General features: G+C 39.2%; 1 protein-coding gene across 2 annotated transcripts in view; it reads right to left on the reverse strand.

Annotated features, from left to right (window-relative positions):
* Window positions 1–833: 833 nt before the first annotated feature.
* The window catches only part of LOC132086218 (guanine nucleotide-binding protein G(q) subunit alpha), a 201048-nt gene continuing 176693 nt past the window's right edge, over window positions 834–25188 (reverse strand). For both annotated transcript variants that reach the window (XM_059491707.1, XM_059491706.1), the window contains 2 exons: window positions 12210–12363; window positions 834–5619 (listed from right to left, as the gene is read on the reverse strand). In XM_059491707.1, the coding sequence (XP_059347690.1) occupies window positions 5429–5619; window positions 12210–12363 (345 nt within the window). In that variant the 3' untranslated portion in view covers window positions 834–5428. The remainder of the gene's footprint in view (window positions 5620–12209; window positions 12364–25188) is intronic.

The raw sequence follows: 25188 nt of genomic DNA on the forward strand, positions 1-25188 counted from the left end.
GGTGAGGCTGGGCAGGTACACTGATTCTTCCACGGCTGCAGAGGGCGCTGTGGCACGAGCTCAGTGGCCTCTCTCCACATGGCCGATGGCAGGTGAGCTGGCAGAAGAGAGAAAAGGGGTTTCCTCTACAAACTCACAGGGGCCGTCAGTCCCGATGTCCCTCCGGATGGCGAAATGGACTGTAGCAGGAACCTCAGAAGCTGCACACCCAGGATGACAAAGTGTAGCACAGTCTCTAGGGCCGTGCCAGAAGCTGCGGGGTGGCCAGGTGTCAGGTTAAAATGTAGCAAGAAGCCCTGAAACAGCAGCAGAAAAGAGCAGGGCTGGGCGGGGAATTGGTCCCATAGATAGCTCACTGGCGATGACTGGTCCCGGGGTGGGGCCGCACAGAGGGGTGCCCCCAGGGGGCTCCCGGCGCAGCACTATCTCTGGGCTCCCAAGCAAGCAGAGGAACAGAGAAGCAAGCCAGTAAGCCCAGTCACAGTGCCAAAGGAGAAGAAAAAATACCAGGCAAAAACCACAAAGCAACAGTATCTCTAGTAAGAGGCACTGTGCAGTGTGGCCGCTGAGATGAATTGCCCCACCAGAAGGAAACAACCCCTTGCCCCCAACCCTCAGAATCCTGTGCTGGCCCTCCTTGCGATACTCCTGAAGCTCGGAGGGGGGGGAGTGACCATTTCCAGACAAAAAAAAAAACCCCAAAAAATTGTTATGGGATAAAAGCCATTCCCAAGACAAATATTTGTCATAAGAAATATTTTGGGAGAACAAGCCCAAATATATTTGAGAAAAGCTAAATGTCAAGGAATGAAGAAGATACTGTAGTACAAAGCTATGGTGAAAAGTACTGTATTTTTAACCAACACTATTGTTAAGGAGCAGCATTTATGCATTAGTTTTTTAAACAGAAAAACAGAAAACCACACCCTATTTTTGTCCCCCAAACAATACACGATACATGCATTTAAATGACACTTCAGAATAACAAATATGATCTTTATTTTGTTAAACACTGCAAATTTTAAAAATGTATCTGACTACCCTTCCAATATATTGGCAAAAAAAAAAGGATTTTCTGCAGCATGATAAATAAGAAATCCAGCAAGACTTCATCTTAGACCATCTTTTGATAGAAAACCCCCTAACATCACAAAAACAGCAGTCTTATTACCAAGAGTAAGATTGATTTGGTTGAATTCCCTTGCATTTTTGACACTACCTTCAACATCAGCTTTGCCCAAATGATTCTTCAATTCTTTTTTTTCCTGCAACATAGCTACTGTAAAAAAGCTTGAGAGAAAGTTACAGTAAAAACCCTGTAACTAGATAAACAATGACCCTCAATGAATTACTGATTACATGGAAATGTTTGTTTTGACTGATAAATAAAATGGTAAATAAAAGAAAAGCAAAAACAACAACAAAAAAGAGGAACTATCAGTCGTTCTCTTCAAACCAAAACACATTGTTTTTCATGATCACTACTAAAGTAGCAAATTGGACGGGGACATACTATCTTAGTTGTTTATGTCCAAAGAGGGACTTTATCTGCAAAAGTGTGAAGGCCTCAAATAACCATTAATTATAAACAACAGGCCATTTAATTTCCTTACTTGTGACACCCTCAAAAACATAATTAATTCATTGATTTCTTAACTACAGGTAGGTAGTTTGTAGGCCTTGTTAATATACTGTGCACACTTCATTATTTTGCTAATGTAATGCAGGATAATCATGCAGACCTTCAATACTAGCAGCACATATAATAATTTGGACATTATTTTTCTTTTCCATATGGGTTAACATGTCTCTGTTTTCTCCTATTATTTCAATATTTTGTGAAAAATGCATAACAAGGGAAGGACCATAAAGTTGAGCAATCTGAAAGTCTTGCCTCTCATGAACAAAAGCTCAGAGTCTAGCAATATCTTCATATGCAGCCCTTTTATCACCTTTAAAGTTTTTGCAAATCATGCAGGCAGTTCTGACTGATAACCAGCATAAAGCCTCTTCTCCACTTTCAAACTTTAAAATGTGCTTCAAAATCATGTGGCAGTATGATTTAAAATTACAGGTTACCTTGAAAATCAGAAGTCTGAATTATAAAAGTAAACTGCCCTTATAGCTTCATCATCCTATATATGTAAACAAAGTGCCAGCTAACTAGTGAAAAAGCAAGTTTAAGGTTTTTGTAAAACGTATTTACAGCTTTCTTTTACACCTAGAATAGTTTCCCAATGTTTTCCTTTTCTCCTCTCCCATTTATGACATTCAATGAAACAATGTAATTTTGCAAAATTAAAAGGGTTCCTGTCTTATTTTTGCCTTCAGCTTCATGTTAGAAGCACATACTTCTAGACTCAAGCACTATAATGCATAGTGGAAATCACTAATTAAAACAGCAACAGCAATGAAATATATTGCACAAGAACATCTGTCATTTAAAAATTAAATGCTTTTGTAAACACTGTCACACTGCAATGCTGTGTTAGGTGAGTTATGTAAGGCTTGCGTTAACATGCTGATTATATTTTTTCAGAATATGTTTAAATGATCTAAACATTGTCACAGGTTCAACTCAATTAAAATATACCAGAAGTAGCCCAGTGGCACACACATTTGAATTTTGCAATCACAATATGTCTATAAAGTGTGAGTAAATTTTTGGTTTGTTTTATACAAATCCTTTTTATATTAAAACTTAAAACCCCATACAATCCCCTGATATCCCATAATAAAACAAACCCAAACCTTCATTAGACAACACTGGCATGTTTTTGCTTTTTTCTCCCCTACAGTTCTATTTATATCACTAAATCCATGGTGGCCAATGTATTCACAGGCTGAAAGAAAGGATATTATCACACACTCCAGTCAACAGTTAAAACAGAAGATTTGTTATGTTTATAAGTAAGATCATGGCTAATGTTAGAATTACATCTATAATAAGAACAGCTGTTCAGATGATACATTTAGAATGTCAGTGTCACTTTTTATAGCCTTCAACTATGTGCTTTAGCTTTATTAAACAAATTTTAACTGATTAAAATTTTTAACATTAGCAACTTTGTGGTTGTTAAGTCTAAGGTTTCTGTAATTTCTGAATTAATGTTTAACTGATCTGATGGTTTTATTATATTTTTAGGGAAATAGAATATACCCATTAGTACTTATGTTCAATGGTTTGAAATGTCTCTAATTTCACTTTTCTAAAAAAGGCTATTAGAAAGGTAAAAATAACTGAAGTTGAATCTGCCAAATACAAATTGATATTTAAGAGCTTATATTCTAATCCTAGATATAATGGCATAAATTCTTCTAACAAAAACAGCTTCTACATCTGTATAAAGCCCTGACAAGATTTAAGCATTGTTTTGCTTTTGACTGTCCTCTGTGTGTCTCCAATTTACTCTTACTCAGGAATGTTCAAATGATTCTATATAGCACAATGCTACTACAGTTCTTTACTATTATAAGCTTTTTAAATAAAACCAACAAATACCTAGACAGGAATAAACTGAAAAAAAATGTACATTCTTCTCTTTAAAAAGTAAATAAAATAACATTATTTAAAATGTGAATCAGCTATAAGACATATTATACAATTACATAGATACATATCAACACAGCACAATCAATTTGCCCAAAATTAATGAATATAAAGCCAATATGGATGTTGGCATATATGCATGTACAATGATTATAGCATTCATAATTGCACTATACCTACAATCAATTTCCAATTATAAGGTGTTTTATGAGGGAACAAAACCTAGCAACTATTCTTATTAATGTTGTTTTAGAGTAGGGAGTATTAAGGATGAAAAACATCTCATTAGTATTTATTGTTAACTTCATTACTCAAGTAATAAGAGATTGTTTTCCCACCTCTCCTTTGCTGTTGAGAGGCAGCAGCTTCTGTGCTAAGTGCACCCCATTGCTACTTGGCAATGTCTGACCTCAGAGTTCTCTGAAGCTTGCTAGCAATCATGCACCTGGTCAAAAAATACCTTTCAACTCAAGCTGCTCATTGATGGGTGCTACATTTTTGTTATTAAAATTTTTCATGTTTAAATTTCAAGAGTGATTTGCATTAAGAAATCTTTCTAAAGAACATCAAGAGAGACTATTTTGCATGAAACCTATAAAATATCTGTGAATAGGTTAAGAGGCAACCTTATCGAGAAAGGTTTCTGAATGTGATCATTCATCAGTAATAAACAAGGTGCTTGATATTATTAAAAAAACACTGTATGCAATCTCATGCCATCTCTGACATAAGGAGAGAATTAAACTGTCTTCTATACATGTATACTTAGTAGCATGTTCACTCACACTGTTGTTTTTGGCATTAGAAAATGGAACACAATAAAAACAGGAACATATGAGTTAAAACTATGTTTATCATTTGGCAGTTGACTCAATCAGGTCAATTCCCAATCCATTAGTTTGGCATTTCAATCACTATCTTATGTTTCAAAAGTATTGGTCTCATAATAAGCCATATTTGGCAAGATTTTATATAGCAAAAAAAACACTTTAAAAAAGCTCTAACTTAAGAAAAAATGCACACAACTGAAAAATAAACCCCTACCCCTGTTTCCGGCTGTAGTCACTGGGGAAAATGTAGTGTCCATGACATTTCTACTTGTCATTAGTGATTAAAGAAAAGAGAAAATAATGGCACATGGCAATTAAAAAGAGATTCGATTATATTCTATGAACATCTGAGGTTTATGTCTTTAATTATTTTATTGCTGTCTTCTATGCATCTTTCTGAGCTGTGAAAGCATGTTTAAATTCTAAATCCATACACAACTATTTCTATTTTGCAAATTCCCAATATTCTAGTCTCAGAAGTGAAGACAGAATGAGAACACTAATCTTAAGAATGAAAAAATATCATGCTATCAATACTTCTGATCCTTCAGAGAAAGCACATTCTGTAAAATTTGAATGACTGATAAATTCACTTCTGATGATAGTAATTTTCTTGGCCAAGTCACTCAACAGAAAATATATTATTAAGGAATGCAAGTGGTAAAATGGCCATTGTACTTTTCAAACATAGTGGGAAAGGAAGGAGGGAGGCAATGGGTCAGGGAAAGAGGAAACCAGCTTGATTTTGCTGCAATAGCAAAAACCTGTTATCCTTTGTGAGTGTATGACTGAGAATTTAGAAACAACTGAGTCGAAAGATTTTGCCTAAAACATAAGAAAATGTACTGTGACTGTACTTCAGCATATTTTGGGTTTTCCTCCATATAGTTTAAATAAAATCATAATATCAACTAAAAAACTCTGAACAGTCACAGAGTGCAGGCCAGCAATAAATTAGTATTATGCAACTTGTTTTCACAGGTAATCCCGTCCCTATTGTGCATCTTCAATCACACAAAGGTGGTTTTGGAGGACCTTTTAGGTACAGTTAGACCAAGTTGTATTCCTTCAGGTTTAATTGTAGAATTGTGTCCTTGACAGCAGCAAAGACAAAGCGTATATTCTCTGTGTCTGTAGCACAAGTGAAGTGGGAGTAGATAATTTTGTCACTATCTGGATTCAGGTCTACAAACATCTTCAAGATGAACTCTCGTGCTGCTTGTGCATCCCGTTGTGGTCCTGATAATTAAGAAGAAAAAGTCAGTTTCTCTTAAAGTCAATTCAGTATTTGAGCTTACTTAGGAGGGGAACCTCAGGAGCAGAAAACAGAAGACTCACTCTGTTATCTTTGTATAAGAGAGGAAAGGAAAAAATTTAATAACAAATACTACCATATACTATTGTTTTCCCAGTGGGGACCATTAAAAAATGAAAATTGAAGGAAATTCCAGAAGGTGATAATAGAAAAGCTGTTCTTTTTGTGCTTTCTTCTTTCTTCAATAAGGTGTTAAAAATGGAGAGATGAACTTGATGACCCCACAAAATGAACAACAGAATAATTAGTTGCTTTATACTCATAAAAAAAACCTAACAGATCTGGCCCATTTTCAGTCTACTGTATTTAAACAGCACATTCTTTTAAAATGTAGCATAATCAAGTTGCATCTTAAACTAGTTTGACACTGTCCCCAATGGAATTTAATTTACTTTACCGTAGCGGGTTTGGTTCAATTTCCTCACACGGGGCACCAATTCCAATTTCAAACCACCACATTTAGTGATAGCAAGATATACATGCTTGCTAGTTGAAGCTGTTCAATCACAAAACTTAATGTTCTAACAAATCAAATGTCTAAATGATATATAACAATTCTATTAAATTTAAGCAAAGTCTGTAATTCTCAGAGCATGAAGTCTATGTAACCAAACTGCATATTCTGCATTGCATAAGGCAGAAGGCAAAATAATGACTTCCTATCTCTAGGAGTGAGAATTGGTTCATGTTCACAGCCAAAAGAGCAGCACAGAAGTAGGAACATCAGCCACAAGTTATTTTTTCTTATACTGTATATACATATACTGTTCCAGTGCAATTTTCATAGGCCATTATTCCATTGTCCTCCTGTTTCTGCAATGTGAATTTATACAGAACATGTATGTTTGCTGTGCCTCTTCCTCCTATCTCCTCATTAGTTCTGGTCTTGTTATATGACAGTATAAATACCAGCACTCAGCTGTTATATAGTTCTGTCCTTCAATGGTTATGAACTCTCTACTTAGGAAGTTAGCATGTGCCCACATAACTTTCAATGACTGCAAAACAAAACTTATTTTTAATATTTAAATACAAATTTAAGCATTTCTAATTTGGATAAATGCACAAATTATGTAACAATGGCATCACAAAAGATAAAATACTTTCTGGTATCTATTGGTTGCAAAGCCTTGTGGAAGGAGAACATGATTCTACAATATCTTGTATGCACATGAATATGTATGTCTATATATAGACATATACACAGACTTACACATTTTCTGAGATGTAGAGGACATGTAAACATAATAATTTCTCTGAACCAGGGCAAAGACGACTTCTAAATTTTTAAAATGTCTAAACACAACAGGTTCTAGCCTTTAGCTTCATCACATATTCTATAGAAACAGCAGCAATGTTAATGTCCCTATTATTTTTTTTTATTCTTAGGAAGTTTAAATATTTGTAAAGAAGACTCCAACATTTTCAAAGACAATGATTTCTTAAAAATAAGACATTTATTGGTTTAATCAACTTCCTAGAATTTTGTTAAACACTTTTACAGTGGGTAGGCACAGAGAGGTTTTGTTTCTCTTTTAAAATCTACGGCACTATTTAAAGGTCACATCCAAATTTTGCTTGCCTAATAATAAGTCTGGTTATCATAATGTAATTCAATTTTTTCAGACTGGAATTCAAGTACAGAAAACTGAGATTAAAAAGAAAGTTTACCATCTCAGGTATTTAGAAAAAGGGAATGAACCAATGCTAGATTTACAATGCTAAATGGTTACAATCTAACTAATCTTGGAAAAGAATTCTAATACAAATCAGTAGGTTTCTTGTCCATAGCTCCCTTTTTAGCAATCTTCAAAGGGTTTCTCTATATGATAGTCAAGTTTTGTATAAAAAGCACTACAATTTAGCTTGGCTACATTAACTTGGAATTGTCAGCATTTATTTTCTTTGAAGACTCTGGAGGGGAGTGCGCTCCCACAGATAGATATTTTTGAATTCTTTCCTTTCCAAACATGGTCACTTTTTGTCTTTTTCCTTACTCTCAGCTCTTCATTCCAGTCTTTGAGTTGGTCTTTTAGTATGATCTCTGAAAGCATATCCTCATGTGATACTCTGACCCTTGAGCACATCTCAGTCTCTCATCCAATGTTGTTATGACATACTGTGCAGTACAACTGCTTGGTTTAATCAGTCCAGTTTGCCATCCTGGTTACCATTTCTGATCCTGTCCTGGGTTGACTACATGATGCTTTTATCCCCAATCGTCTTGTTCTGTTTATGCTGAATAATAAGTTTTGCACCTTTAAGACTTGTTCCAGAGAGTGAAGGGGGGAGAGAAGAAGCGCACAGTTTGTTTTCAGACACTGCACTCACATTCCTCCTCTGGACTGTTGTTGTCTTTGGGTGGACAAACAGCAGGACAGAGCTCTCCTTTGTTTTCATTATTTTAGCTAGCTGAGGCAAAGAAGTTCCCTGGACTGTGGGGTTTTTTTTCCCTTTTCTTTGGACCCGTTTAAATCTGCTCTGGACTGAACACCCAGAAGAGCACCAGCAGTTCGCACCTGTGGCCCACCAGGCCGAGCCTGGGCTGCAGCATTTCCAGCACCGGAGGGACTAATAAGAGACTGACTAAGCCAAGCTGCAACCCAGGGAGAGGACTTTTCTGAGTTTGTCATCTCTTTTGGAGCAGCAAGTGGTTTTATTGTTTTATAAACAGTTTTTTCCACTTTTCTCTAAGGAGATTTTTTTTTACCAAACCGGTTGGGGGAGGGGCCAACTGAATCTGCTTTTCTAGAGGAACCCCTTTGGGGCTTCTCTCCCAAATTTGCCCTGAACCAGGACAAATGCTGCTTTCTCCATTGTACTACCCACATGGGAAAAGTGATCCGACTGAAAAATACCTAATTCTGATACGTTCTCCAAATGCATCCATCTTCAACATCTCCAAAGAGGGTGTTGGAACAGCAGAGAGGGACACAGTGACCTGTGCAAGCCAAAGACTTTGCAACTGTCTTGGTTTCAGCTGGGATAGAATTAATTTTCTTCTTAGTAGCTGGTTGTATTATGTCTAAGATAGAGTTCATTTTGCCTTAGCAGACCTCACAGTGTTTTGCTTTGCATTGGTAGCTGGAAGGGTGTTGACAACACACCAGTGTTTTGGCTACTGCTGAGCAGCACTGTCCCTCTAACATTCCTTACCCTCATCAAGGGGCTGTGAGTGGGCAAGATCATGGGAGGGGACACAACCAAGCCAGCTGACCCAAAGTAACCAAAGAGATATTGCATACCACATAATGTCAGCTCAGATATAAAAACTAAGGGAGAGAGGAGCCACTGCTACACATGCTGAAGCCCTGCTTCCTGGGAAGTGGCTGAACATCGCTCACTGATGGGAAGTAAAGATTAACTTTTCCCATTGCTTATGTGCACTCAAACTTTCACTTTTCTTTTTTTTTGCTTTAGTAAACTGCTTTATCTCAACCGACTAGTTGCTTTCCATCTTATTTTCTGTGCCCTGTCCCACTGGGGAGTGATAGAGTGGCTTGGTGGGCACCTGGCATCTAGCCAAGTTAAAATCACTACACTGGTACAGTGCTGTGTTTTAGATTCAGTATGAGAATAATGCTGATAACACACTGATGTTTTGGTTGCTGCTGAGCAGTGCTTACTCTGAGTCAAGGCCTTTTTAGTGTCTCATGCTCCGCCAGTGAGGAAGTGCACAAGAAGTTGGGAGGGACCACAGCTGGGACAACTGACCTGAAGTAGCCAAAGGGATATTCCACACCATAAAACATCATGCCCAGTATATAAACTGTAAGAAGTTAGCCAGAAGGGGCCAATCATTGCTTAGGGATGGGATGGGCGTTAGTCAGTGGGGTGGTGAGCAATTATATTGTGCACTAATTGCTTTTATTGTACATCAACTGTTTTTATTCTGTCCTTTTAATTACTATTATTATTGTTATTATTGTCATTAGTATTATGACTATATTTTACTTCAATTATTAAACTTTTTATTTCAAACCATGGATTCTGCCTTTTTTCTGATTCTTCTCCCCAGGCACGGAGAAGTGAGTAAGTAACTGTGTGATACTAAGTTGCCAGATGGGAGTAAACCACAAGTCATCCACCCCATCTTTCCACCAAAAGAAATCAAATTAAACCATAACCTTCTCTAAGGGGTTAAGTTCAGCAAGATCTGCAGAATTAGATACTTAAATGACTTTCAGGTCTGGCCTACTTGCTATGGCCCTAATTGTCCATAACCTTTTTTTGTTTCCCTTACCCATGGTAAAGGAGAAGAGGAAGAAGGTTTCTCTGAGCTGACTGATTGAAAATCTGACAACCCTCTATGTTGAAATGACTGGCCTAGTAGATGAGGGGAGAGCAGTGGATATTGTGTAGTTGGATGACAGTAACTAGTGGAGTACCCCAGTAGCCAATACTGGATGCAATCCTATTTACATCTTTAATGATCTGAATAAGGAAGCAGAGTGTACCCTCAGCAAATTTGTTGGTGACACAAAACTGGGAGGAGTGGCTCCATCCAGAGGGACCTTAACAGGCTGGACAAATGGGCTGACAGGAACCTCATGAAATTGAACAAGGGAAAGTGTCAAGTCCTGCACCTGAAGAGTAACAAACCTAGGCACTAATATATACTGGGGGCCACCCAACTAGAAAGCAGATTGGCAGAAAAGGCACCTGAGGGTCCTGGTGGATACTAGGTTGAACATGAACCATCAGTGTGCCCTTGGCAAAAAGAAGGCAAATGGTATCCTGGGCTGCATTAGGAGGAATGTTGCCATCAGGTCGAGGGATGTGATCCTTCCCCTCTAATCAGCACTGATGAGTCCACACCTGGAGTTCTGTGTCCAGTTCTTGGCTCCTCAGTATAAGAAGACAAGGGCATACTGGAGAGAGTCTAGCCAAAGGCCACAAAGATGATTAAAGGACTGGATGAAAGGCTGAGAAACCTGGGACTGTTTAACCTAGAGAAAAGAAGGCTCAGATAGAGATCTTATTAATGTGTACAAATACCTGAAGGAAGCATGCAAAGAAGATGAAGCCATGCTCTTGTGGATGGTGCCCAGTTACAGAACAAGAAACACAGGAGTTTCCATTTTAACATCAGAAACTCCTTTTTTACTGTGAGGGTGACTGAGCATTGGGACAGGTTGCCCAAAAATGTTATAGAGTCTCCTTCCTTGGAGATATTCAAAAGCCATCTGGACATATACCTGTGAAGCAGTCACTGGATGACCTTTTTTGAGCAGAAAGGTTGGACTCGATGATCTTCAGAGCTCCCTTCCAATGTCAACTCTTATGTATGAATTTTTGTCTGGTTTCTCTGGACAAGAATTTAACACAGGTTTACCTCTACTTGAGTGATCATAACAAAAGGGCCCGTATAGCCTTCTCACCTGCAGGATGTCATCTAAGGCACCTGTCACACTTCTAACATGAAAATACAAGAATATATTCTATTTAACTGTCAGTTATCTTCTGTTTAGTACTATCAAACTAAACTTACACTGATTCATAATTAAGTATGGCCTGATCCTGCAGGCTGTTCATTGTGAACACATCCTTTCCTCTCAAAGAGGAAAAACATGAAACTTTTTCCTTCTATCACTGTCTTGTTTTGAAAATGAGAGATTTAATTTCTTTTGTCACTTTTGAATCTGCTTTTCACTCTCTGGTGTGACAAAAGAGATGTTATTATTTGAATATGATTTTTTTCTCTGTTGCCAAAACCTCTACTCAGTTACCTTTGAATATGTAGGTTTTCACCTCAGGAGAACTTTCTCAAAGTACAGCTTCTTTGGAAACAGCTGTTTGTTCCACATAATGTTTTCAGGGACAAGCACATTAAATTTCACATAAGAAACATAAAATTAAAATAATGGAAACAAAGAAGAAATGGTACAATAAAAGGGTGGGAGAAGTGATATTGGTTTATCTGAGAACCACAGAGAATTTATGACTTGTATACAGATTTCCAGCCTTAATCAAAAAAGCAACAAAACACAAACCCAATTATTAAAGAGTATGTGAGATGTTGAGTAGAATGAAAAATGTATTTTTATATAATTTTAGCTTTATATTTCAGTTCAAATCCTCACCCCAACTTATGAACAAGGACAGAATAAGTTCCATCGCAAATATGATGTTACTCATCTAGAATCAATAATTTGGCATGAAAGGTACTGCCGTTTTGTCCACTATTAATGGAGGTATAAGATGAATTCCTAGCAATCTAGAAAATTCCACAAGACTTCAGTGACTTTAAAAATTTGAAGCATTAAAAACTGTTATTCTTAATAATATTTTCCTTCTCATATAATTTTTAAAAAAACATGACCAGTAAGTCATTCAACTACAAACTAACCATTTGGTGTACTTAGTACAATTTATAAAGAAGAAAATGGATTTAATGAAGAATGGGTGATTATCTTTGTCCTAAGAACCTCCAAGCAAAATATTGGCAACATTATTACATTTGGTCACTACTGCAATTTAAATGGAGTATGAGCTCTGGTGGCAATATACTTACCATCATACTCTGGGAAATAATCAACTAAATGGGAGTACATAATTTTCTCCTCTAAAAGATCTTTTTTATTTAAGAACAGAATGACCGAAGAATTCTGGAACCATGGATATGTGATAATTGTCCTAAAGAGTGCTTTGCTCTCTTCCATTCGATTCTGGAATTTAAAAATAAAAGAGATACATTTATGCATTTGTGAAAATAACTTTTTTTTTAATCAATCAATGCAATTCCATTTTGATTGATAAACATATCAGTTTCATGTTTTCCACTTTCTTACCAAAATGTAAGATTTAACTGATTCATTTACAATTCATAGGTATGTGGTATATTAAATATGCAGGCAGTTTCCTTTTGCAAACTCAATGACTCAAGCATGATTATTCTTTAGAACACAGGTCATGGACACAATAGCTGTAACAGGTACTGTTGTAAATACTGATTATGCACAGTTATGATCAGTCAACAAATTCATGGGCACTGAAATGCATGTGGTTCAAGGCAGAGATAAATGTACAACAAGATATAATAACCAAGTTTCAAGAACCTTATTTATTTTATATGAATTTTCTGAATTTTAAATGCATGTAATCCTTAATTTTTTGAAAGAGATTGACATTAAAATATTTCTGGGTAAATTTAGAATTTACTCATTGATAACCTGAGAATATTTGCCCAAATCAAAGGCTTATGACATAAAATCTTACAAATGGTAAATTTGTTTCTAACATCAAGTTAGCCTTTACTTAAGCCTTGTTTAATTGCTCCTGCAAAACATTTTGTGTGATAGTGGAAATTTAAATAAGTGAAGCATACAGTTCTGTTTGCAAGGGCTTCCTGACACTGTAAAATTCTGTGTGGTTCAATACAATTCTGAAGAACTGTTAGGCTGACACGATGTAGTTAATACAGAGTCAGAACAGAGTTCAGAACCAGGAATTAACTCCTTTATTATTTGAAAATTCTAAGGCAGACCTGATTAGCTACTGCAGAAGCTTTTTTTAGGAGATGCCTCCTGAAAACAACAGTTTCACCATCAAACAGGCTGTTATGATCTGATTAATGAGAGATGCCTCTGCTCAAATGAATGTGCAAACAAGACCATATGCCAAAGTCAATAGTACAGATTTTATTTAACAGTAAATGTGAGGTAGAGAGAAAGAAATAGAAAGAGAACAGGGGGGGAGAGAGAGTGAGAAAGAAATTAAGCAAAAGATACCACCACCATGTGGATTCCTGCAGCATTCTTCACCCTGGTCTTCGGTGGTGGGGGTCCCAGAGTCATTCTACTGGAGGTACCACCTGTATACAGTCCAAATTCCAGGTATCCAAGGGGTGGTCGCAGATGTTCCCACAACTTGGACTGGCATGGGTGTAAGTAGTGGTTTCCTTTCCCACAGTCTGCACAGTGGAATTTTGTCCGGTGTGCTAATTCCAAACCTTCACCTCTGTTTAAGCCTGGAATTAGTGCCTTCCTTTTTGCCATCCGTGCTTATCTCAAGTTCCTGTTGTAGTGGCTTATCTTATGGGAATAGTGTTTTAAGACATGTAATTGCACTCTTTAAGTCCTCACACAGGCTTCTAGAGAACAAAATCAAAGTGAATCTTGCAGATTCTGATGTTGCTGAGACATAGAATCATAAAATTGTTTAAGTTGGAAAAGGCCTAAAAGATTATCACATCCAACCATTAACCTAACACTACCAAGTCTACCACTAAACCATGTCCCTAAGTGCCACATCTGCACATCTTTTAAATACCCTCAAGGGATGGTGACTCAACCACTTCCCTGGGTAACCTGTTCAAATTCTTTATAATCCTTTCAGTGAAAAATTATTTCCTAATATCCAACCTGAACCTCCCCTGGTGCAACTTGTGGCCATTTCTGCTTGTTCTGTCAATTGCTACATCGGACAAGAGACTGACACTGTTAAAACCTCCTTTCAAACACTTGTAGAGAGCAATAAGGTCTCCCCTGAGCCTTCTATTCTCCACACCAAAAACACTCATTATGCTCAGCTACTCCTCATAGGACTTATGTTCCAGATGTTTCATCAGCTTCCTTACTCTTCTTTGGATGTGCAACAGCACCTCAATGTCTTTCTTGTAAAAAACTGTACAAATTGCATTTTAGTTGTATTTACTCTGTATTGAGATAAAGCAGTCAATAGCCATGTTGCTTGAATTCATAGTGCTGTGGGTGTAAGACTTCATGTGTTTCTGGTCCCTAGGCTTTTTTGAGGTTTTAATACCTTTCTGGTCCCTAGGCTTATTTTCTAATCCAGAGATAGCTCCAGTATTGTCCCTAACACAGAGTTTTTACAGTAGAGGGGCATGGATTAGAATAGCTATTTTGCTGGGCATGGTGATAATGATTTATAGGAAATTTACAAAAGTGCTACAGTTTGTTCCAGATATATATAGTTTATGGTTTCTTCATCCTACCCTGAATCCCAGTTCCAGTAGCATGTTTTAGGAATTTATTAGTAATTGCACCCAGTTTGTTAGAGGAGGAGCAGAAGATGAGGCTTTTCAACCTTTCCTTTCCTTCTTCTCCTTTGAATCTGTTACGTCACTTTTGGAGAATGTTCAGTTCCCCCTGAATGTTAAAGAGACCACCTTCCTGGTATTTAATCTAGTAGACTTCCTCTACATAGTTTGAAGCTTGTCTAGAGTGAGGGCTGAGATTTCCAGAGGGGCTGATGAGACTCCTGACCCAGGAGTAGACCCAAGAGTTAAAAATCCTGAGTAGTGTGGAGAATCGGAGAGAATGGGTGGAATCCTGAAGGAATTTTCTGATCTCCAAAGGAATTTTCTGATGCTCCAGGCTGGGAATTTTCACATGAACAAATTCAGAACCCAGACGAGGTGGGGAAATACCTGGAAGAGAACTGCCATGATGACTCTAAGGAGAAAAAGATCATTGCAATAAGCTGAGCCCTGGCACATGCTTATCGCATGCTGCTAGATACTGTAGGGCAGCAGATGGAGGCAGGGGGGGCAGGGAGATATATCAGTAGCTATCCCAGTCACTCAGGCTGCAGCCAACACCCCAGTCACTTAGGTTGTAGCTAAACCAGACAGTGAACCTAAGCCACTGGCAGTCGCGGCAGGAAAAAAGCACACAACCAAAACCAATTGGCCAGTAGACGATGATGATCCGGGGGAAAGACTGTCAAAGCCACTTCCTGACACAAAATCAAAAGTCAAAGCAACTGACACAAAATCAGAAGTTGCTATTAGGTCCTTTTGCCTGAAGGAACTTCTTGGCCTAAGAAAAGATTACACTCAATGACCTGATGAATCTATAATTAGTTAGTTAGAAGATAAGATGAAAGAGAATCACAAGAAACTCAGAGAAGAGATTAAAGAGGGCTTTCTCCAAATCTCAGCAGTACAGATCAGAAGTTCTAGTACCAAATGTAGACATCCCCCAGATAGGGAGAGAAGGTACACTCCATGAGCTGAGCTGTAGTTCTTCCTGTGTGATTGTAGAAAAAATATGAGGAGATGGGATAGAAAATATACTACTGCTCTGGCACAATGGGTGTTTGAATTAAAAGACAACAAGACTGAGAGAGGAAGTTCCACCAAAAAAGAAGCAGCTCCAGTAGCCCATAGCCGGACTGCCAGATATGATGATGACATGTCCAATCTCCTTAAAGGAACCTCCAAGGCATATGTCCAGAGAAAGAAGGATAGTCAGGTTTAGAGGGGTCCTGCCTCGAGCCAGGTAGAGGCTAGGGAAAAGCATGTTTTTTTAAATGTGTAGATTCATTAGCCTGGAACATCTGAACCACAAAAATATGAGGCCTTGGTCAACACTGGTGTGCAGTGCACATTAATCCCATAGAGACATGTGGAGGCAGAATCTGCTTCTATTGCTGGCGTGACAAGAGGGTAACAAGATTTTACTTTAGTAGAAGCTGATGTAAGCCTGACTAGAAATCAGTAGAAGAAACACCCTATTGTGATTGGCCCAGAGGAGCCATGCATTTTGGGCATAGACTTCCTCTGAAGTGGGTATTTTAAAGACCTAAAAGGACTCAGGTGGGCATTTAGGATAGCTGCTGTAGAGACAGAGGGTGTTAAGCAATTAAACACCTTGCCTGGACTATCAGAGAACCCATCTGCAGTAAGACTTCTGAAGGGGGAAAAGCAACGAGTACCAATTGCCACTTCCACAGTGCATCGCCGACAGTATAGAACCACTCGAGATGCTGTGATTCCCATCCATAAGATGATCCGAGAGCTGGAGAGCCAAGGGGTGGTCAGCAAAACCCACTCACCCTTCAACAGCCCCATTTGGCCTGTGCGCAAATCTGAAGGAAAATGGAGATTGATGGTGGACTACTGTGCATTGAATGAAGTGACTCCACCACTGAGTGCTGCTGTGCCGGGCATGTTAGAGCTCCAGTATGAGCTGGAGTCCAAGACAGCAAAGTGGCATGCCACTATTGATATTGCCAATGCATTTTTCTCCATTTCTCTGGCAGCAGAGTGCAGGCTTTAGTTTGCCTTCACCTGGAGGGGAGTGCAGTACACCTAGAACTGACTGCCCCAGGAGGAGAAGCACAATCCTACCATCTGCCATGGACTAATCCAGACTGCACTAGAAAAGGGTGAGGCTCCAGAACACCTACAGTATATTGATGATATCATTGTGTGGGAGAACATGGAAGCAGAGGTGTTTGAGAAAGGAGAGAAAATAATCCAGATTCTCCTAAAAGCCAGTTTCACCATCATGAAGAGTAAAGTTAAAGGACCTGCTCAAAAAATCCAGTTCCTGGGAGTAAAGTAGTAAGATAGACAGTGTCAGACTCCTACCTGATGTCAGTAACAAGATCACAGCAATGTCTCCACCGACTAGTAAGAAGGAAATGCAAGCTTTCCTAAGCACCATAAAATTTTAGAGAATGGATATTCCTGAGTACAGCCAGATTGTGAGCCCTCTTTACCGAGTTTCACACAAGAAAAACACTTTCCGATAGGGCCCTGAACAGCAACAAGCCTTTGCCCAGATCAAGCAGATTGCTCATGCCGTAGCCCTTGGTCCAGTCAAGATAGGACCAGATGTGAAGAACATGCTCTGCTCTGCAGCCGGGAACAGCAATGGCTTGTCCTGGAGCCTTTGGCAGAAGGTGCCTGGTGAAACTTTGATGCATTGGTGTTTGTATGTTTGAGACATAACACACAACAGACCTCCCATGCTTTATCAGCCAAACAGCCTGGTTTATTGTTTCCCACAACCTTTTATAGGCAATTCAAAATCTCCCAGTGCTATACAGACATTGGTCTGGTTTCTGCACTCCCTCCCCAGACTCAACCAATAAAATGCTTGCATTTTAGGAGAGTTGTTATTGGTTGGAACATTTGTCAGTCAGCCCAGAGGCTAGTTCATGGAACTGGGCTGGATTTCTTATTTATAACTGGATTAATGCTAACTACAGATCAGCTTGCACTGCAACAAAACTCAAGGTCGACCACTAAGATTCTGGAGTTGAAGCTACAAAAGGTCTGGACCCAGCTACACTCCAACAGAAAAAAAAAATCTTAGCAGCCTATAAAAGAGTCCAAGCCGCCTCAGAAGTAATATCCACTGAAGCACAACTCCTCCTCATACCCTGACTACCAGTGCTGGGGTAGATGCTTAATGCAAAAATTCCCTCTACCCACCATGCCACCAATGCGACATGGAGCAAGTAGATTGCTCTCATCACACAACGTGCCCATAATAGAAAACTGAATCACCCTGAGATTTTAAAGATAATTGCAAATTAGCCTAAAAATGACAACTTTAGTCTCACTGATGAAGAACAAAAACAAGTAACGTGGTGAAAAAGCTCCACAATACAACCAACTGCCAACAGAAGAAACACGATATGCTCTTTTTACTGATCGTTCTTGTCCCATTGTAGAGATAAAACAAAAATACAAAGCAGCCATATAAAGCCCAACATGACAGGTCACAGAAGCTACTAGAAGAAAAAGTAGATCAAGCCATTCAACTGACCCTAAACATTGCTGAAAGAGGGAAGTGGCCAAAGTTCTACCTCTATACGGATTCATAGATAGTAGCCAATGCTCTGTGGAGATGGCTGGAGAAGTAGAAAAAAACTAATTAGCAGCATAAGAGAAAACCAATTTAGGCTGCTGAAGAGTAGAAAGATCACTACCGGAGTAGAAAAACTATCTGTGAAAGTCCACCATGTAGATGCCCATGTCCCCAAGAACAGAGATAATGAAGAGGACTGAAATAACAAGTAGATCAGTCTGCAAAGATAGAAGTTATCAAAGATAGATTAGCAACACAAGAAAGAGTTGTTCCTAGCTCGATAGGGTCATGATGCCTCAGGCCATCAGGGTAGAGATGCCACCTATAAGTAATCACAAGACCGAAAAGTAGATTTAACCATAGACAGTATTTCTCAAGTTATCCATGACTGTGAGACGTATGCTGTGATCAAGCGAGCCAAGCAGTTGAAACCCCTATGGTATAGTCAGTAGTCCAAATATAAGTATAGAAAGGCCTAGCAGATTGACTACATCACACTGCCCCAAACACGCCATGTGCTCACAATAATAGAAGCCACCACTAGATAGTTAGAAACCTACCCTATGCCTCACGCTACAGCCCATAACACTATGTTAGGTCTGAAAAGCAAGTCCTTTGGAGGCATGGTACGCCTGAGAGGATTGAGTCAGACAACAAGACTCATTTCAAGAACAGCCTTATCAACACCTAGGCTAAAGAACATAGCATTGAGTGAGTATACCATATCCCCTACCATGCACCAGCTGCAAGCAAAGTAGAGAAGCACAATGGACTGTTAAAAACCACCTTGAAAGCATTGGGTGGAGGATCATTCAAAAATTAGGAGCAGCATCTATCAAAGGCCACCTGGTTAGATAACACCCAAAGTTCCACCAACTAAGCAAGCCCTGCCCAATCTGAGCCCCTATATACAGTAGACAGAGACAAGGTCCCAGTGATATGTCAGAAGTTTATCAGGGAAAACAGTTTAAATCAGTTCTGCTTCGAGTACAGACAAACTGATCTGTGGTGTGGGAACTCAGCACATCACTCCTGATGTCCAGAGTTGCCGAGATAACCCTTGGGGGGCTCGGAAATCCTGGAATGTTGCCAGAAGTGCTTGGTGGTTAGACTTTGACCCTGCACGGGATGTGACACCTGTGTGAGGATGAGAGGATCACTTGGGGATAAGTGGTGAAGGGACTGATTAATTACAGGATGAAAACACAGGTTTTGGAATCTTGGTACAGGGGGGTTTTAGGAGACAAGATGGAGGAATTAGGGTGTGTCCTGTCCTTCTTCTTCTCCTTCTTGTCATCCATCTTTGATGGTGATGGTGGCACTTTGGGATTGGTTCACACTAAATGTGCACTTGTTAATAAGGGTAAAAGGTATTGGAAGGTAAAGGTAAATATACGTAGTTTTTGGTATAAAAATAGACGACTGCCCAGAGGGAGGTCAGTGTGCCCATGGCTGTCTTGCTGTGTGGACCTCTGTCAGGCTGGGAGACAACTTTGTAGATAAGAATTAATAAACAATATTGAAGACTGAAAAATCTGAAGACTGCTTTCGTCCTTTGGAGCGCGGGCTGCCTCAAGGCCATCCTAAGCCTAACCAGGCAGAGACAACAGGCCGAGAACGGAGACTGTGGGGTTGTCTTTGCTCAGGGACCAGGTTGCACATAGTAGATAATGCAGAAAGACAGAACAACACAGTGTGTACCTCAGGAAGATCTAATTGTGGAGTAAGAACCATGTGTAAATATTACTGTTTGATGAATATCACTACCATTGTCTGTATATAGCTGTATGCTGTATATATATATATATATTAGTTTTAGTAGTAAGCTGACGATATAAGGATAAGAAGTGAAATGTCCTAGGGTGACTTTATGATGCTTGGATCCCCAATCATCTATTCTGTTTATGCTAGATAGGAAGTTCTGCACCTTTAAGACTAGTTCAAAGAGCCAAGGGGGAGAAAAGAAGTGCAGAATTTGTTACCAGAAACTGCACTTGCTCCCCCACATCCTTCTCACAGACTGTGTTGTCTGCAGCACAGACAGAGAGTGGGAGAGGGATCTCCTTTGCTTTATAGCTATTTTTTTTTTGCTAACTGAGGCAGAGAAGTTCCCTGGACTGTAGTTTTTCCTTTTTCTTGAAATTGTTTGAACGTGCCGTAGACTAAAAACCCAAAAGAGCACCAGGAGCTCGCACCTGTGGCCCACCAGGCCTGGGCCGTGGCACTTTCCAGCACAGAGAGACTGATGAGAGACTAAAAGAGCTGAGCTACATTCCATGACAAGGACTTTCTGAATTTTCTATCTCTTCAAAACAGCAAGAAGTTTTATTGCTTAGTATTATTCATTTTTATGCTTGTGAGTACTTTGCTTGTTAAAGAAACAGTTTTTTTCACTTTTCTCCAAGGAAATCTTTTCCCAAACCAGTAGAGAGAGGGGCCACTTGAGTTTTGCTTTCTAGAGAGACCCCATTCGAAAGTTTCCTCCCAAAATTTGCCCTAAACCAGGACAATCTCGTAGGATTTAGATCTTCCATTCTGTCCCTGCAATTGCCACCTTCGGGTGGGTGGTCTTTCCAAAACTGAGCCCCTCCTTCAGAAGTATATAAAAATATTTATCAGGCTTTTTCCCTTTCCTTGTTGTTATAAGGAAGGTAGACAGGATTTTGTTAAACACATATTAAACTCTAAGCACTTTTTAAAAACTGTCCCAAAAGCCATCACTGTAAACTTGAATTTAAAATGTTTTATTGTGAAAAACTATTAGCCTCTTGTTTCTATTTAAAGGCTCACATGAATAATACCTCTTGCTTTTTGTATTTTGATAGAATCAGAAAGTTTAAAAGAAAGTGGAGGCATAATAAAGAAGCAAAGAGATGAAATGTTATAGCTTAAATACTGATAGAATACTAATAGAAAGTAGTGGACTTTTAATGAAAATATTACAATTTGTATGACTTTATAAACTGTTAAACTTGTCACTCATATTTACAATGAGAAACAAGTGCAGTAAATTTATTTTGTGGTAGCTAATAAATATTCAATTTAAGCCTACCAGATAAATATTAGGAGAATTAATTTCTTACTGTTATGAATGTCTTATTATTATTCTTGGGCAACCTGCTTTAGCTGACCTTGCTTAAACAGGCAGGTTGGACTAGATCATCTCGAGATGCCTCTTCCCACTTCAAGCATTCTGTGATTCAGCAAAGTACTTAAGTCTAAATTTAACTGTAAATATGTATGTATTTCTGCAAAACTGATCCTTTGCTTATCATTAGACATAAGAGGGAAATTGTATTGTAAGGTGGTCTGTTAGGAATTGAGTAGGAAAATTTCATCATATGCACATCTGTTGCTGAATAGCTCTTCCCAAGAGGGAACCTCCTACATTCTTTGCACTAAGATACTGGGGCACTTACATTTGGAGAATTTTCCCTTCATTTCACCATAAATTACTCATTATAACATTAGGAGCAGGAATTTACAGTTTATTTCCAGAATCAGAGTTATCATACAATACCACTGGTCCTACCCAATGTAGAGTTTGACTACATGGGTAGCTTCAGAGTAAGGGTTAGGTTTATCAATGGTAAAACACCACAGTTAGATGAGAGCAGTTACTTTTATAACATAAGAGAACATAAAGAGCATGACTGTAGCAAGTATACTGATGCATTGCTGAGACCATTAGTTACCACTGAACAACCAATGGTCAAATAATTAATCTATTGAAATGTAAACATCTGTAAGTACTCACACATATCCCACTGAAATACCACTGAAATAACAGTAGAATATTATATCAGAAGTGTGAACTGAAATTAACCTCTGAAGTCCATCTAGTCCAGCCTTTCACTCAAGTATAGTTATTAGCAACACAAGGCCAAGTCAGTCATTGCTTTGTCTAAGTAAGTCCTCCAAGAATGGAGATTTCACCACCTCCCTGGGTTCCCTTTTCCAGTGCTAAACTAATCTCCAAGGGAAAACTGTTTCCTACAAACACATTAACTACCTGTTTGTACAGCTGAAGAAATATGAACTAGTTCTAGAAATACAGATGGGATAACAAGGAATATAGGGAAAGGCCTCTATTGGGGATTTGACCTTAGATGCAATGTGATGGAAGCCTTGCCAAAACCAAGCAAGACAGTATGGCTCTGCAGAGAGGACAGGAGCAGTGGGGAGCAGGCAATATTTAATACCTCGACCTCGTTCAATTTCTAGCTCTGATTTTATGAGCCAGCTCTACCTCACAAAATTGCTTTCAGCAAAAGCCTATTTCAGCTGCAATGGAAAATCACAGAATCACTAGATTGGAAGAGACCTTGAAGATCATCAAGATCCACCCATGCCCTAATACCACCTGAACTAAACCATGGCACTGAGTGCCACATCCAATCTTTTTTTAAACACATCCAGGGATGGTGACTTCACCACCTGCCCTGGCAGATGATTCCAGTACTTTATCACTCTTTCCATAAAAAACTTTTTCCTAACATCCAGCCTAAATTTCCCTTGGTGCAGCTTAAGACTCTGTCCTCTCATTTTGTCAGTTGTTGCCTGGAAAAAGAGACCAACATCCATCTGACTACAACCACCTTTCAGATAGCTGTAGAGAGTGAAAAGGCTAAAGACAAAAATTTGTGAATAGTTAATGTACAGAAATGTGCAGCTGGAGCTGGCTCAAGGCTTCTCAGTGGCTGACAGACTTTCATAGCAGTTAAGCATATGTCTTAACTCTACCTCCTCTTGGGATTTCTATCAGTTGAATACCACTGGAACCAGGAGGGGAAGCTATACTTGTTATTTTCTATATCTTTTCTGTCTTTCTCTCTTTCTTCTTCTTCTTCTAATTCCTTCTTCTCAGAGTTTTGAGTAACTTAAAATCCAATGGGCTTGGAGTCTGCTGCATCTAATGGACTAAGTTAATGTTTTGTGAAATGTTTTATGCTGATTGAATGCTGCTTTAAACTTTTGACAAAGTTCTCTGATTTTCTGATGTTGCCAGTAAATGTTGTTGCTGTTTTGGCCTTTTGAGGATATTTTGTCAGTATTTTTTCCGTACATCTAACTCAGAGTGCATGAAAAACTGTAAGCCCTTTTAAGAGGCTCATCAAGTGAGCTTTTGGGGCCTTATATTTGCTCCAAACCAGGTGCAGGCCCTTGCATTTGGCCTTGATGAACTTCATGAGGTTTATATGGTCCCAGTTCTTGAGCTTGTCCAGGTCCCTCTGGATGGCATCCCATTCCTCACCACTCAGCTTTGTCATCTGCAAACTTGCTGAGGTTGCACTCCATCCCTTTGTCTATATGATTAGTGAAGATATTAAACAGCACTGGTCCCAATACAGCCCCTGAAGGACACTAGTTGTCACTGGTCTATATCTGGACATTGAGCTGTTCACCACTACCTTCTGGATGCAACCATCTAGCCAATTCCTCATCCAATAAATAAATGAGCCATCAAATCCATGTATCTCCAATTTAGGGAGAAGGATGTTGTGGGGCACTGTCAAAAGCCTTACAGAACTTCAGATAGATGACATCTGTAGCTATTCTCTTGTCCACTGCTGTAGTCACTCCATCACAGAAGGCCACTGAGTTGGTCAGACAGGACTTGCCCTTAGTGAAGCCGTGCTGGCTGTCTCGAATCACCTCCCTGTCTTCCACGTGCCTTAGCATAGCTTCTCAGAGGTTCTGTTCTATCATTTTCCTGGGCATGGAACTGAGGCTGACAGGTTGGCAGTCATTGGATCCACATACTGCCCCTTTGGTCTGTCATAAAAATGATTTTGCATTTCTGGAAGTGATAAGATCCATAATGAGACAGGAGCCATTCACTCAGCCCAATTACTGGACCATCCTGGATGTACAGACTGATATGTGTACTGGTTCTGGCTGGGATAGAGTTAATTTTCTTCATAGCAGCTCGTATGGTGCTGTTTTGGATTTGTGACCAAAACAGTGCTGACAACAGTTATTTCTGAACAGTGCTTTTTCAACATCATGGCCTATTCTGCTTCTCACACTGCCCTGCCAGTAAGTAGGCTGAGGTGGACAAGAATATATGGGAAGGATGAGGGGAGAGGGATGGGGAACATTCAGTGTTATGACATTTGTCTTCCCAAGTAACTGTTAACACATGGTGGAACCCTGCTTTTCTGGAAATGGCTAAACATATGCCCATCAATGGGAAGTAGTGAATGAATTTCTTATTTTACTTTGCTGGTGTGCACAGCTTTTGCTTTACCTCTTAAACTGTCTTCATCTCAACCACAACAATCTGGAAAAATCCTCCTGCTATATTGCTGTTTACTGTAGTTGTTTTACTTGTACTCTTGTTGGTTATTCCAAGCATGCCCCTCTTTTGAATATGCTGTAGATACTGTTCTTAAGGATAGTCATAGAATCATAGAATCATTTAGATTGGAAAAGACCTCAAAGATCATCAAGTCCAACCATTAACCCAGCACTGTCAAGTCCACCACTAAACCATGTCCTTAAGCACCATGCCTATACATCTTTTAAATACTGCCAGGGATGCTGACTCAACCACTTTTCTTGGTACGATGTTCCAATGCTTTACAACCCCTTTGATGTATAAATTTTTTCCTAATGTCAAATCTAAATCTCCCCTGGTGCAACTTCAGGCCATTTCCTCTTGTTCTATTGCTTCTTACATGGGACAACAGACTGATATCCACCTCCCTACAACCTCATTCCAGGTAGCTGTAGAGAGCAATAAGTTCTCATCTGAGCCTCCTTTTGTCCAAACTAAACATCCCCAGCTCCCTCAGCAGCTCCTCATAAGACTTGGGTTCCAGACCCTTCACTAGCTTCATTGCCCTTTTCTGGACACGCTCTAGCACCTCAGTGTCTTTCTTGTTGTGAGGGGCTCAAAACTGCATGCAGTACTCAAGGTGCAGC

The sequence above is a fragment of the Ammospiza nelsoni genome, chromosome W, assembly GCF_027579445.1.
Source record: "Ammospiza nelsoni isolate bAmmNel1 chromosome W, bAmmNel1.pri, whole genome shotgun sequence".
In the NCBI taxonomy this organism is placed as follows: domain Eukaryota; kingdom Metazoa; phylum Chordata; class Aves; order Passeriformes; family Passerellidae; genus Ammospiza; species Ammospiza nelsoni.